We start from the raw sequence: 16,262 nt of genomic DNA on the forward strand, positions 1-16,262 counted from the left end.
AAATGCTCATTAGCACTGTATCTGAGCCATCAAATCTTATACCCATGGCTTAAAAAGAGAGCAATGTAAAAAGATTTCTGCCTAACGAGTTCTCACTATGAACCCATCCATGGCAGAGCAGGACAATGAACAAACAAAATACTTTTAGAATTCAGAACCACAGCAATTGCAGTTCTGCTACAGATACTTTACATACGTTTCTGCTCTGTTCCTATTTGGCATCACAGCTAGGGATCAGTTGAATGAAACCGATATATAACACAGATCCTTATTTTTATTAAATAGTTCAATGACCTGAAACCAGTACCAAGTGTCAGCATGTTATTAGGGATCCTGCACGTTCCCTCTGATCTGAAACAGTGAGATCCTATCTAGGGTAACTCTTACAACGATCGGCGGCAAGCCCACAGCAGCTCCAGAGCCATCGTCATTTAACAAAGTCATTTCAAAATATACTGAGCTCGCTCCCAAAGCAACTTACCCAGAATAAAAACAAATCTTCTTTTCAAACAGCTTAAAACATAACAAAGTGTTTATCCCTTTCTGTGATCTCTTTACTCTATAGCCTGCTTGTGTCTATACAAAGCTTCAAGAACCCCACATATTAACATGTGATTCCCAAATATTCTAAAGCTGCATTATTAATCTAAGAATCAAACCAAAGTGTACTGAGATACGCATTAAATTTAGAGAAGATCATTTTAAGCAGATACGTGGAGGAACATGATAGAATGGAATATTATTTTTTTAATGTAGAATCAGCATCTCCCTGTTTAAAAAAAGAACTCCCATTTCTATAGAAAGAAATAAAAAATAAAGCTATGGAAAACTCACAACCTCCCTCACTGCTAATTCCCAAAGTGGGAGTGGAAATTGAGTCCTCCATGCTTTTGCAGCAACAAGTGATGCAAAAAGCCCGGGAACAAAACCAACAAGAGGGTCAGATAAGACAGCAGGAAACATATACTTTACCATCTCCTGGAATGATGCGCAGGGTAACGGTGTTTCCCGCTTCCTTAATGAGGTTGACGATGTCTGAATGTGACTTGTTGGTGATGGAGCACCCATTCACAGCCAAGATCCGATCGCCTACTTTCAGCTTGCCACAGCGGTCTGCGGGACTCCCTTCAATTATCCGACCTATTTTGTGAGGCATGGCCACACATGCATTTCCCGCTTTTGTATTGGTTTGGGGGTTGTTTTTGTTTTGTTTTGTTTTGTGTTTGTTTTTTAATTGTTTACATACGTGGGAATATGGTGAAGGGGAAAAGGAGAAAAAGGGTTGAAAAGGGAAAGAGAAGGTTAAGGGTTAATTAATTAATGCATCAAGCAAAAGTTATTATAGGATAGCTTTGCTGCCAGTGTTCAAAACATTGGCAATCAACTAGTACGAGTGCACAATACTTCTTTTACAAAGAGGTGTTTTGTTAATCACTCAAAACTCCCCCCACCTTGATTTCTGTTAATAAATGGTGAGATTTTTATAGACTACAACTGCACTTAGCAGCCCCATCATAACCCAAATCCTGATTTTATTTTTGAACCGAAAAATTGAAACTGTTTGTAGAAAACACAACCTTCCTCCTCCAAGGTTACATCAGTGTCAGCCTCTCTAGTCTTCCTCTAAGTCAACTGCTGTTCAAGCTTCTGCCAATGTTTTGTTCTTTCTCGATTTAGAAAGAAAAAAAATTGTTCTAGGCCCAGGAGGGAGTGCGACTCCCTTTCTACCACGAAGACCCAATCTATCAGCGCTGCATGGGGAAGCAACACGAAATCGTTTTCTTCCATCGTGAATAAAGGTACTACCAGGGAAGATACTGGACCACTACAGATGGGCCAAGACTGACAAAGGTAACCTGTTTGGTGCAGGCATCCACCTCAGCCTCTGTTAACCCTTCCCCTTTTATGATCTTAGATGGCATCGGGATGGGAGCAGGGCAGGAATAAGGACCTCCTCATTTAAATACCTCTAAAACCACACACAAAACAACTGAGATGTCTGACACACAGAGCAAGAGCACTTCAGGATGAATGTATTTTGGAGACAAAATTCTCCTCCTGTTTCATGCAATTGTCTGTCCCAAAAACACAGGGTTGTCCATAAAAGAACTGGGACACAGGAGATACACAACTTCACTCAGATAAATCCACTGGGCTTTTGTATGGCTTCTTTACATGGGCAAGAGGCCGTCAGGCACACAGCATGTGATTACAACCATGAGGTATACAGAGCGGTCATCTCATACTTCGCACCCACAATACATTCACCCTCAAGATGCACTTGCCCATCTGTTGTGTAGTCTTTATTTGATTAGTAGTTTTAGAGATATCCATTGCTGCACACATGACAAAATTAGAAAGACCATAAAGAAGAAAAGGCTAAGAAAAGGAATGTGAGGTGAGAGAACAAGGTTGGAAAGATGCGATGAGAACTGGCAGAAAGCATTAATATTAGTTGCAAACAGTAAGGGGATTTTTTTTTTTTTTCTTCTTTTACTGTGATATTAGAAAGTTTCTGTTTCTGGTAATACAAAGCCCCATCCAGCTTAAAGGCTGTTTTGAGGGCATGAGTTCCTACTCTATCCAGTCCACTGAACACAGATGACAGAGCCCACACCAAAGTGACCAAGGTGGGTTTTAGAACCAGTTTGGCCCATCTCTAAATACTACCCATGAAAGAAAAAAACTACAAAGCAGGTCCAAAGCAAGCACCACGCAGCAGAAGGCACACATCTCATGCAGAGTATTAGGAAAAAGCTGAATACAATTGAAAAAAATTAAAGGAAAAACAGTCACAGATGAACAGATCTCCATGAGGAGCCCCTGCACAGAAAACTTCCAGTTAGCGAGTATCTTGGGCTAAAGCAAACACAACTCTTTACAACCTCAGGTCAAGCTTTCTCTGCAGAAAAGAGTTAGAGCATAGTCTTCATACAGTAAAAGTTATTTACACACATGTTTGCAAATACTTTCAGAAGATAAAAGCTCTCTCTCCAGTTTGGACTGAGTTCAGTTTAATCTATATTACATGACACCGTCGTGTTCTGGCACCAAAATACCTATTCTGGAAGAGCAGTTTCCAGCAGCAAGGACAGCGTGAGGTAGCCTAGCACCTGAGAACTGACAGAACTCGATGCACCGGGTCCATACTAGATATTTCCCCCTTGAAATCTCTGCTGCCATGACTGCCCAGAACAGTGTTAGAAATGGCCCATGCTACATCAATACCAGCAAAGGAGATGATGCTCCATAGATTTATTAGCAATGGCACTGCTGATGGGCAATGGCAGGAAATTTCAGAGAAAAAAGCCTAGAAAAAAAAGGGGGAAAGGCCACTTCTTGCCACATGCACCTGCACACCCCAGGAACAAGCTGTACAGGGAGACTGCAATGTATTCTGTCTGCAAACCACAACCCTGCGCTGAGAGGAAGCATGCAGATGGCCAGAGCACTCGTTCTGTCTTTCCTTTCCCCCACCATCCCTACCACATACCACAGACTAGCAGGGAAGAAACACCTTCTTTTCCCCCACAAAGTATAAGTGAATGCTGCCTCTAGCCCTTTTGGAGGAGATGGAAAGGGAAGAAAATAGCATTTCTGACTGGTTTCCCCCTTGCAATGGCATTTCTGCTCTAGAGCAGGCTGTTCTGTGCATACCTGCAGAACCAGCTTATGTACACCCCTTTTGCAGCAACACCTGGAAATGGGTGTCTGCCTAGCAGAAAGGACTGTCCTCAGACAGAAACCATGACCACTTCTATTAGGGCAGGATATTAAGTGTGACATCGCATGAACTTCATTCCCCCCTTACTCTGAAGAAATGGATTTGGGAAGAGGTGGAATGGGTAAAAAAAACCCCACCCTGTTTTTTTAGATGGTATTCCCCATTTCATGTCTCACCAGCAAGCACTATTAATTAAAACCTTCCAGCTATCAGCATGCTCGCTCCATAATGAGGATCAGAATAACCCTGATTGCCAAAGAGAAGTTAATCAGTTTAAGCATTACTGCTTTTAAATCAACGGGCTCAATTCCCCCATCAGGAGACATATTTCATTCCACCTGCTCCATTTCTGCATTAGCAAAGAGCATTGCTGGGGGGATCCCCGGCTGCTCTTCTCAGAGCAAACCCCAGAAAGGCGTCCAGCTAGCAGGGAGAGCTGGAGCTTCAGGGAGCATCAGGAATGGCCACTGGTAGCATTTTTGCTCTTCAGGTTGGGATTTCTCATTTTGCTTTTCTCGACTCAGTGCTGAACAAAACCCAGGAGGCAATCACCTACCAAGTCTTGGCCTCCGATTAAGCTATTAATTAGGGAATGCTCACAACTTTTAATTAAACGGATCCCCACTTGCCTCCTTGCACTGCAGCACTCAAATCTGCATCTCATTCGAGGTGCACTGGAAACACCCCAAGACTTACCGAATGTTGTTCCCGCCTCTGGCCTGCTCACTGATGAGACGATGACGAAGCCGAAGCCCTCGTTTTCACCGCGGCGGATTTCCACATCGTAGGGCTGGACCACGGTGCTGACGACACCGCTGCCCCCGCCACCACCGCTGCCGATGCCACTGGTGCTGCCGCTGCCCGAGCTGACAGTGTTGAGGGAGTTCTGGCTGCCCTGCGGCGTTCGCTTCTCCTCCGTCAGTGAGGCTGGCTGGTTGCTGCTGTGGTGGGAAGAGGCTGGAGACGGGACTTCATTCTCTGCCTTGGGAACTGGGGAGTTAAAAAAAGACTGTCTGAGCAAGCTGCATCATTTAGTGCTTGAAAAGTACCATCCACTGAGAAAAATGTAAAAAAATAAAGCAAAACACCTGCTTTAATCTACAAATTGTGGCCAGAGAGACCAAGGGCTCTGTCTCCTTTCGGATGTCACCACCAACAGCTCTGTTCGGGGATGGCACTGACCACACGTGCTCATCCTCTCCACTGTATCATCACGCAGCCAAAGCCTTTTGCTGCCGAACTACAGCAGCAGTATGGTTAAACCAGTGCAGCGCTGCATGCTTGGATGCTCTGTGGCATTTTAAACCTGGATTACATTAGTTCAGAGGTGCCTCCTTTAGATATCACATCCCCACTTCAACTATACATGTGCAACCATGTATATGTGCACAATCCGCAAGGAGAGAAATATCAAATACCCATCACTCAACACCCATGTCTTTTTTAACTAAATGCTATCAGTTGGGTTGCACTGGTTGCCTTTGATTAAAGTGATCTTAAGTAATAATAACCACCTATACTAAAGCAAAACAACTTGTGAACCAAGCTTTTCTGGATGGAAGAACCAGCAACTATCATCTGTACAGTCTGGCACAATTGATGGGAAACCATGAAACATTATTAACATTAACATTAATATTAAACAAGTGCTTAACAGCAACTGAAGCTGGAAGTAGTATTAGTTTAAAATCTAATCAGCTACCACAGGCTTGAAGAAATCTCAAAAAATTTGCTTAGTCCACACTCCGCTCGAGTCAGGGCCAACTATACTTACTGTCAGTCCTGACAGATGTTTGTCTAATCTGCTGCTAAATATCTCCCCAGGCAATCTATTGGTTGCAATATCTAACTTAAATCTTCTCTGCTGCAACATAAGGCTATTATTTCTAGTCCTATCTAGCAGGCATATGGAGAACATATTATTCCCTTCCTCTTTGCAGCAGCCTCTTATAGTCTTGGGGAGTTTAACACGTCCTCCCCCTTCTCTGCTTTAGGCTAAACAATCCCAATTTGTTCAATATTTCCTTGCAGACCATGTTTTCTAGAGCTCTCCTTATTCTCGCTGGTCCTCTGGACTCCCTCCAGTTGGGCTCTCTCCAACTCAAACATGTCTTTCTTGAAGTGCTGGACCATATTGCAGCTAAGCCATCATCTGCTGGGAAATCAGGAGAGTTCCCCCCTGCCTACATCCCAGCACAGTGTTTTTCTTCACCTGAGCCAACCTCAGGATAAAGCTTGTGGCCCACAATAGCTTCCACTTCTTGTTGCTCAGCCTGTTCTCCGCAGCCCATTTGCGCAGCTGAGAGCAGCATACTGCACTTGTCTCTGCTGAACGCCTGCCTCCACTAATCAGATCACTTCTCCAGTTTGGTGAATCAAAATTAAGTTGAAGATCTTAAAAGCAACAACAAGAAAATGGATGCCAAACAAAATCTAAACCTGTAAACCCACGATCCAAATAAAAAGAACTTTAAAATATTCTTGGAAAGGAGTACCTGTCTGTGTTTATATACTCGAAGCATGTACTAAATATATAGTATTCTACATATTAAAAATGCAGGAGTATAAATGTTCCCTTATATGAATCTCAAGAAACGGAGTACCCATTTAAGTGAACGATCTTTTTCTACTGGCATATAGATGAGAGGAGGAATAAGGGACCAAAATTCAGGAAGAAGCTTCTCTACAAAGTTATGCTGGAATTTAAAAGCCTGCAAATATAAGGTGAAAGAAAGGGATCCTGAATAATTTATCCTAGAGTAAGTGCCCACATTTGAAATGATTCAGAAACAGCTCGGTCTGGAGTAACAAGCCCCTGAACGAAATATCAAGGGTTTTTATCGAGATCTCTCACGAATCTAAATCTTTTATGGTAATTTCCAGCCTGGAGGCTGTAAAACTGGACAGAAAATCTACACACAAAGACAATACCAAAATTCAGCTGCCCTTCCCCTTCCTCCCAAAGCTCATCTCCTAAACCTTCTCTCATGTTGGCAGCTCTTTGTAAGGAACGAGGAGAGACATAACCCAGCATTTAATCCACAATGGGAAGAAAGAAAGAAATGAGAAGTGAACATTTATTTAATATTGTGCAGAAGGAGCTCAGCCCTGGACAAGAATACAGAGCTATTTTAGAGGTACTGTTCTGGTCCTAACTTCTACCGTGGGCCTAATTTTCAACCTGAATGTTATTTTGATGTTCTTTAAGATTAAAGTACATCACTACTTATTTTTCTGCTGATGCCTAAACTTGAAAAGCTATATAATGTCCTTTCTTTTGAACAAGCGAGCTAAACTGAATCCCACACTCGAGCTCCCTCGAGGGACTCACAAGAAGAGGCAGCACTCCAGTGTTACTCTCCAATATCATGCATAAGGTCACACGCCATTTAGAAAGCTCATGCTTGTGTCTTCATTTTCTTTGCTATCAGGACATTTTTGTATCACTAACCTTGGTGCCACCAGGCAGTGTCACTTCTCTCTGCATCTTCGTCTTTCTGCCAGCTTCTTTTTTGTCCGTTTAGACCATACGCTTGTGCAGTGTGTGCACAACACCTAGCATAACGCAGCACGCAGAAACCTCTCTGTTACAACAAACACGCACACCCTGCACTACCAGAACCAATGACACCTACAGTTTTCCATCCTGCGGTTAGTTGACTACATGGTACAACCTCAGTTGAAGCTCCTCCCGTGCCTGGGACATTAGCCATCACACCCCAAAGCCCTCACTCGCTCCCTGCCCTTGCCTCCCCTCCTGTGGACTCTTCAGCCTCTTTTCCCTCCCTCCCCGTTTAAGGGTGGCTATCAGGCAGCACAGTTATTTTGGGAAGGAAACACAAGACACAGGCAGTCAGGCACAGTGTCTGTTGCTGCATGAGTCCACCTAAAAATAATATGTTGCAACTGAGCAGTTCCCCGTTTTATCAGAAACCTTCAAGAAGACTGGAGAAGCCAACTGAGAGTGTCTTGACTGGAAACAAAATATTTGAAACATTTGATCAAGAACAAAAAAAGACTAAAAACAGGCAAAAGAGGAAGAATAACACCACGTCCCCTGAGTTTTCCCAGTATTACAAGGAGGAGCTTTTGCTCTTTAAACGGTTTGCTGAACAGATGGAGTCTGGCAAGAAAATCTACCCCTGCAGAGCAACACTGCAACCTACCTGTGTAAACCACTTTGCGCCTGACGGTCAGATTGACATGACCTTGTTTGGCTGCCTGTTGCATAAGCTGGACGACAAGCTGGTGCGATTTCCCGACAACAGGTGTCCCATCCACGCAGATCAGTTCATCACCCGATCTCAGGCGGCCGTCAGCATCAGCAGCACCCAGCGGTACAATGTGACCGATGTAAATCTGATGAATTAGCACAAATAGGAGATAGGAAAGAAAGGAAGGAAAGAAAGGAAGGAAAGAAAGGAAGGAAAGAAAGGAAGGAAAGAAAGGAAGGAAAGAAAGGAAGGAAAGAAAGGAAGGGAGAAAGGAAGGGAGAAAGGAAGGGAGAAAGGAAGGGAGAAAGGAAGGGAGAAAGGAAGGGAGAAAGGAAGGGAGAAAGGAAGGGAGAAAGGAAGGGAGAAAGGAAGGGAGAAAGGAAGGGAGAAAGGAAGGGAGAAAGGGAAGAAGGAAAAAAAATAGCAATAAATGAGAATTAGCTCAACAGCTAGCTGGAAGCAAGGGGCACTGGTAGTTAGACCCAATTTAGCAGGGAAATTGTTGACAAATGTCTGCTGGTCAGGAAAGTTGCTCCTGTGAAAGCAGCTCCGTGTGAAAGCAGCTCCGTGTGAATATAGCCACATCATGAAATTGTAATAAATTGACATCTTGTTTCTTTAGGCGGTCCATTCACTCTAATGACAGACAGCCTTGGGAATGTGTTCAACCAGACAGTGACCAGAGAGGAAGATGGAGAAAAGCACTGGGGATCTTGTCAGGGAGGTTGCGATTGAGTTATCCTTTCAGTTGCCTCTAGGGTTTACAAGCTCTGTACCATTCAACCGTCCACTAACTTAGTCTTGGTTTATCTTCAGTGAGTTCTGTGGACTTACTCTAACATGAGAGAAATTCATGGCCTCTCTTTCCATAAATGAGTAAACTAATTTTGGCAGGGAAATATGTGGAAATTTATGCTGCCACTATGTAGCTTTGACCTGTGCAACACATGAAAGACCATGTGCTTTTAGCCTGACACCTTCCGCAGGCACTGGATTTATGGTAAAGAAGTTAAGCAAATTCAAGGAGGGAACTGAGCAAATAGAAAACCTGACACTCTAAGATCAAAATACTTGCAAACCTGATCAGGACATCCTTTCCTCAGCATCCAGGCGATTTCAGACCTCTGTTGTTTTCATTTGGGCTATCACAAAAACAGGGAATAGCAGGGGAAGCCAGACCCATTTCAGTTATGGGAGTTTTGGTTTGTTTTTTGGAGGGAGGGTGGGGAGGAGCCGTGGGTTGTAAATACATAGCCCACTAGTTATTTCAGTAGAGATACCATGGCGCAGTTCTGCACATCTGCACATGCTACTGCTGTGATTGTGGAAGATGTTATGAGTTAAAACAAGACCACTTCTAGATATACTCACAGGTTCTCCAGGCTCATTTCCACCTAGAATCCTAAATCCAAAACCGGTTTCCTTTCTCCATAGAAAGATATCCTGCTCTTGGTAATCTGGAACTAAAAGGAAAGAAGGAAAACTGTAATTTTTAATCAAAATCCCACACCTTTATACCCAAATCAGGACTACTCTGATGTACGTGTAGAGGGATCTGCTGCACAATTTTACTCTTTAAATGAGGCAATTTTGAATTTTTAGACATAACTAAGAAGATTTATAGGTTTAAATATTAAAGGACTATTATTTAAATCACTACTAAAAATTATACAGGGATTTCTACTTTCTAGGTGTCTAATTGTGACTTGCCATTTGTTTATCACTATAATATTTCCCTCCATCAATATTAGCATCATTACCCAAAGCAAGAGCCTCTTCCAAATCATCAATAAATAAATGTGTACAACAGAGAACCACTCTGCCAGAAACAATACAGCTGCCTCCTCTTTCATGGGAGACAAAAGAGACACTTGTTATGACTTCTACTGTGTAATTAACTTTCAGAAGCATAGTTTGCTATCTGTCTACTGACACTGCTTTAAATAACTATGGGACAGATCCCCAGTTGGTGTAAAACAGAAGGGCTCCATTGAAAGCTAAGCAGCATTCCTGACTCTTGCTCATGTACGGGCTCTGTAAAACCACTGAACAGACAAAACCAGCTGGCAACATAAAAAAGCTGAACCTTACCTATTCATTAGTATGGAACACCAGCAAGGTTTTTACAATGAATGTTACATACAGTGAAGTACTAACCTTGAAGTGCGGTTGAACAGTAATGTTTTGTATTAACTTATTCATGCTTGCTTTCATCCCTTTTTTAAAAATGCAAAATTAATTGCTAACATTAAATCGTATGAGAAGACAACTTCAGGTTCATTTAATATTTATTGGTTAGTACCTGTAACATTAACTAATTTTGTAATGATCCCCTCCCAAAATTTATAATTAATGATGAAAAAAAGCTGTTCCTTTACAAGTCAGCTGCCTAGATCTTTACTAAAGAAACCAAAGTATATCATTCAGGAATGTAATTTAAATAAGTGCATACTCAGATACAGGATGCAACACTTTAATCTAGTTTTCTGTATCTATGGGCAGATAAACTGGTTGTTTTCCATTGACATCTGTGAGTGTCAGACTGGGCCCTAATTGCATTTTACACTGTCGGTGCCTGTTGCGCAAAGGTTTGGGTCTAGTCATCTGGTGCTTTTCAGTGTTGAGACTTTTGGCTAGCTGTGATGCTCTCTCTTCAATGACTCAACAGGTTTAAAATATAATATGAATTTAAGACCTAGGAATACTAAAAATTAAAAGAACAGGTGAGTGCTAAGGCACAGATGTCTGCTTTGACATTTTGATTCAAACTGGTTCATACCCATGGGTTTTATATATCGTATTTTCACATTTTGATTACTTGCAGTTATAAATTAAGCTTAAGACCTATGCACAATACCTTACTGAACTAGAGGCTAATTTTTGTCCAGATACAATTACAGAATAATCAGGTGATGAACACGCTGGAAGCCTGCGTGGTTCATCTGTTCAGGCAAGCTGGCTGAAGGCAGCTTACCACCATACCGACGTGCGGCACAACAGCAGAACTTAGACAATGAATTAATTGGTGTTTGTCACTGCCTTCAGCGAGGGGGAGCATGAAGAGCAGACACGTTCAGAAGCATCTCCCCAGCACTTCGCAGGCTTTTTTGGCAAAGGCTGGCCCCAACCAATTAATAGCACGTGTTGGATCTGTCAGAGGCAAAATGGCTTCTCCAGAGAGCTTCAGCATGGGCTTGCTTCCTTGGCATCCCTCAACACCTTCCCATTTGTCAACTCTTCAGTGTCACTGAACAATGCCTTATGTTTCTGGTTCGGCTACCAGCTAGTCAATTAAAGGTCGCTGGAGGTAACGGCAAGCTGAGGTACAACGGTGGTGTTAAACCAAAGCAACAAAAAAAGACAAGTCTATACCCAAAGGAAGTAAGTTCATTCATGTAATGCTCCTTCCACTGGAAGGATTACAGAGAGGTGAAACACAGATACAACAAACATACAGACAACACACATTTACACAACGTGAGTACAAACCAAACAAAACTCCTTTTACCGCTTTTTGCACCAGCTCTGCAGTATGGTGATTCACCGGCACAGCCCAGAAAACACCACCCACCTCTCTGCTTCCATACAGCTGAAGTGGGACCCCCTGAGGTTCTCCATACTGGAGAATAACTTTAGGTTCTCCATTATTCAGTAGCGCTTCAGAGGAGCCACTTTCCTTACTTAAAGGGAAAATTTCATGGTGGTGCTGAAACTTTGTTGAAAACGAATGAAAAATGGCCTCCAGGAGTCATTCATTGCATCTTTGCACATGGACCTGATCTTAAGCATATCTGACTCTTTCTGAAAACACATGTACGTAGCCCAGATGGGTAAAACTTGCCAGTCTGCTCATCCTGAATTAAACCAGACCATTTGGAGAGCATCACAAAAGTGGTAAGAAGAGTTCTGCTGGGGCCGTGAGGAGGAATGGAAGGAGAGGCGAGTGCCACAGCCCTGTTGACAAGCCACACAGGCAAACTCATGAACGCCACGCAGGCAAACTCATGAACGAAACGGGAACATGATACCCTCCGCACCGCCTATGAAATCCGCCGCTAGCCAGTACACAGTAAAACAAGTACTTTGCACCTTCGTGGCTAACCTTGGCGTACGGCCCTGCCAGACTCCCTTGGTGATGAAGAGCCCCCCGCCACAGAGCAGCAATGACACCAGAACAAGACATCACAAGACACAGATACATTCTCGGCACAGTCTTACATTCTCCAAAACTCGTGGAACTGATTTCTCTCTCTCTCTCACCCTTGCTCAGTCCAGTTGCAGGCGAAGGTGACATAGCTGTAATATTAATTTTACAGTTTTGCAAAGCTTAATGTATCTGCTTTCTTGTTAGTTCATTTAATTAATTTTGACTGTATGGATCATGTTAGACTTTCATGCATAAATTGCTAAGGTTATAGCTACTATGGATAACGACATACTAACTTTCACATTTATTTGCACATGTGGATATATAATACACACACACGTATGAATTTATACATTTATGCACATGCATGCAGGTATATTTGAAGAACTCTTTTTTCTCCTCAGAGGAAGAACCTCTTTGAGAACACCTTAAAAATACTTTTCTACAAGAAAATTTCCACCATCATGACACAGTTTTCCAAATGGAAATATCTTTTTCTAATGTTAAAAGAAATTCTAAATACACGATGATGAACAATGAACACAGTGCTTAATTAGAGGTCATTTTAATCAAACTTTCCTGTAGAAACTTTAACAATTATCTTACATGCTTAAAAAAAAATCTGCCCAGTGTGATATCAGTTTCCACAAAAGTTGGATTCAAAAATAATCAGTATGAGTTTGCTTTAGTCACTAGCTCATTTGAGGCAGCAGCACTTTCAGTGACTCACTGCTTGGCAAAGTACGAAAGTTTTAAGGCCCAGATTCAGCAAAGTATATAAGGACAAGTCTGAAATTAAGAGTGAATAGTCTCACTGAAGCTGATGGAGAGTTTCAGTGTTGAAAAGTCCTGTGATGTAGCCATAAATCTCATGAGATTCCATATTTGCAGGAAAGCCCCGTTTTCTAAACTATCCCACTGCAGGAGAATTCCAGTTTTTCTGTCTTTTCCTTTTAATGAACCCTTCTGGTGGCATGGAAAGCGTCTGAAAGATGGCTTCAGCACGTTCTCAACAAGATGACCAAGTTCTGCCGCTGAGGTCTGGGGAAGGCGCGATGCCTCGACTGAGCCATGGACCAGGCTGGTGCCAGACGAACACCAGCAAAGTCTGCCTATGATGCAGCTGCGTAACAGCTCAGCAGCTTCTGCTGCTGACGCAACGTGCTGCAAGTACTACGGTCCTTTTTAGCAAGACATCCTCTAAGGGCATGGACGCATCTGTGTGCCCAAGAGTATGACTGTAACTGTTTGTCTCCTATTAATACCATAAAAGGACATAACCCTACCAAGGGGCTTTTACTGACTATCATCTTTAAAGTCAGTCTGATCAGAAGGTGGTTGCAACTTCTTGAGAGTATTTTTCTTCTCTATTTTAGGGAGAAAGTATCTAATGTTTGGTGCCATTGTGCAAATATTTTTAATTCTATGTAATTGCTGGTGAGTGAATGCTACACACTGGGGTCAAGACTTGTTTCTATTATTTTAATTAGATTTGGGAAAAGAAAATCCTACCAAATAAATTATGTGCCTGAAAATAAAATTCAAATATTAACGATAACTTAGAATATTTTAAAAGCTTTAAAAATTATCTATCGTGTTCTGCTTTACTTTTAATTAAATGCTTAAGCCCTTCAAAAGGATTCATTAACACATCTGCAATTCAGATTAATTCATTTTGTCACTGCTGTTTTGACAGATGGCCATATGTAGGATATGGTATTTTGCAAAGCAATCAGGCCACATGAGAAAAATTTGACAACAGATTGCATTAATCTTTAAGGAAGTTTAATAATACACTGAAAAACAAAAAGCATATTATAAAAATATATTTTCAATACAACAGTGTGAGATTTCAGAATTGCGGTTCTCTGATAAGCTATTCAATTGCTGTTTCTCTCACCGAGTGCTCTTCATGTATGTCATTCCTGGATCTTGGAACCGCTTCAGTGTTTAAACCTTTAGGGTTTGTCCTTCTCGCTGATTCATGTACACAACTCCCACTAGCAGCAATGAGTTACCCATAAAGAGGAGCTCAGACAGCTAAAACTTAGCACCAGCGAAGAGTGCATTTGTTATCGTCAGCAAATGACCTGTTTTCAGATTCACTTAACACAAAGCCTGCTATTCTCAAAAGTCTTAATCCAGCAAAGAATTGCGACTCTGGGCCAGATTGCACCAGACCATTTGAGCTCAGTCTTAGCCTTAAAGCATCCAAGTCCTTTTGGGTTTACAGCTTGAAAATAAGCTTCTTTGGACTGGAGCCCAAGCACTCAGCACCTTGCAGGCCTGATCCCCTCGCCCAGGGGAGCTGCATGTGAGGGAACTTTAGCCCGTATTTGTTGAATAAAGTTGCAGTTCTCATCTGCTGCCACTCAACCAGAGTCCAGACACTGTTATGGAGCTTTGCATTATTAATTTTAGCTTAATTTTTCTTCTTTTTTTTTTTTTTTCTTCCCCTAAACAGGCAATGTCTGTGGCTCTCCTCCACTGAATCTGAGTACTTCCTGATATTAAGAAGCATTGGGTAAATAAAAAAATACATGCTTTTACAAAATTATGGGTTATCTGGTGCTTTGGAACCAAATTCTACTCTACCAATGGCTTCAGTGAGACAAGTCACATAAGTCAAATATAGTCTTTTTTTAGGAAATACTAATCCAAACAATACTCAAAGAAAGGAAGAAACACATTTTACCAATTCTGAAAAATTAAAATGTTGCCTGTGTGCATGTCTACATTATTATTATTAATGTTAATAACAGTGGGATGCACTCCCAGTGAAAAGGCAGTAGGTGGTCATTATAGATTCAGTACTTCTCAGAAACATCCTGGAGACGATGTATTCATGCACTGAATGAACCCTCTTTATATTATTATTTTTAGATGAAAAAAAATTCTGTCTGGGCTGGGGCTAACGAATTCATCCTTTGGTCTCAATGGCACTTGAAAAATTGCCTTATGTTCTCTTTATACTCAACAATTTCACAAATGGAAAGAAATACAACACTGAAGATGATCTAATGCTCTAAAATTCTGTCTTTTTTAACTTCATCATATACTTCAACACAAAGGGTTGTTGCTGTTTTTCAGTCCACTTGTCGGGGATTCAAAACCCTGCCTCTCAAAAGAACATTTTATAACCCTTTTCAGGTTTATTAAAATTTAAGACCATGAATCAACAGAGAGCAAGCCCCAGACTGGGCAGCAGGAAGAGCTGGGAGAGCTGAGCTGGGGCTCCTCGGGCAGCGGGGGCTTCTAGGACGCACCAAAAGCCCCAGTTACAGGATGCATCAGCCAACGTCAGCACTGGCACTAGGATGGCATCCTTCTGCTGTACATCAGGTACGCAGTCAGTTCTGCTCACGTCTTCATCAGAAGAATGCAGAGGGAGTCACACCTAGCACCCAAAGCTATGGATGTCATGGGAGAGGAGATGCTAACCTCAGTCCCCAAGCCAAAGGGAATGGGTGCTCGAGCAAAGAAGAAAGCAATGATATGACTTTATCCCCGCCAGCCAAAGGAGGCACTGGAGTTAAACTGAACCGCAGCTGGGTAAAAACACAAAGGGCAGCACATGTGGAGCAGACAGACAGCAAAACTGGAGGCCCAGGGAATGGCTTCTCCCATCCCGCAATCTGTAGTGGTCCGTGTCAGCAGAGCTCCCTACAAGTGGTCCAAGAGCCACACAGCCGGTGCTTAGGTAACACTGGGAAGTGAGTCTCAAAGGGATGATTCACATTCATAACAGAGCAGCCACCAATTGCCCACTTTTCATGCAGACCAAACACAGGGAAAGAAACGCGGCGGCTCACCCCAAGCTCCCAGGGCAGAAGAGGCGCTGGGTTCCAGCTGTGAACCACAGTCTCCATTTATGAGACTGGAGAGAGGGATGAAAGGTGAGGGCATGGTGAGGGAAGGAGCAAGACCGGACCACTAACCTCTAAATAAAACCACCAGTAACACTTTGGGATCAGACGGTGACAGGAGACAGAGTGTTTCCAACTGCCTTTTTCACTTAGACTATATCTTTCCTGTTTTTCTTCACCTTTCATTAGGTGCAGCAAAGCCATGTCACTAAGAGTGCAGGTTAATCCCCAGGGAATGTGTTTCACTCCAGCTTAGCGTTGGAAATTCACAGGCTCTTGGACAGTTCTAGTGGTACATGCTTACAAGGAGA

The 16,262-nt window shown here is 42.4% G+C and overlaps 1 protein-coding gene across 27 annotated transcripts in view; it reads right to left on the reverse strand.

Annotated features, from left to right (window-relative positions):
* Nucleotides 1–16,262, reverse strand: part of MAGI1 (membrane associated guanylate kinase, WW and PDZ domain containing 1) — a 359,795-nt gene that overhangs the window by 13,301 nt on the left and 330,232 nt on the right. For 17 of the 27 annotated variants that reach the window (XM_087743432.1, XM_087743410.1, XM_087743418.1 and 14 more), the window contains 5 exons: nt 12,157–12,234; nt 9,310–9,401; nt 7,891–8,083; nt 4,421–4,714; nt 973–1,176 (listed from right to left, as the gene is read on the reverse strand). In XM_087743432.1, coding sequence (XP_087599558.1) covers nt 973–1,176; nt 4,421–4,714; nt 7,891–8,083; nt 9,310–9,401; nt 12,157–12,234 — 861 coding nt within the window. The remainder of the gene's footprint in view (nt 1–972; nt 1,177–4,420; nt 4,715–7,890; nt 8,084–9,309; nt 9,402–12,156; nt 12,235–16,262) is intronic. The other 10 variants (XM_087743416.1, XM_087743422.1, XM_087743433.1 and 7 more) reach the window with 5 other exon arrangements.

Source organism: Nipponia nippon, unplaced genomic scaffold (assembly GCF_047370975.1).
Source record: "Nipponia nippon isolate SJK-2023a ecotype South Korea unplaced genomic scaffold, ASM4737097v1 scaffold_9, whole genome shotgun sequence".
NCBI classification, from domain to species: domain Eukaryota; kingdom Metazoa; phylum Chordata; class Aves; order Pelecaniformes; family Threskiornithidae; genus Nipponia; species Nipponia nippon.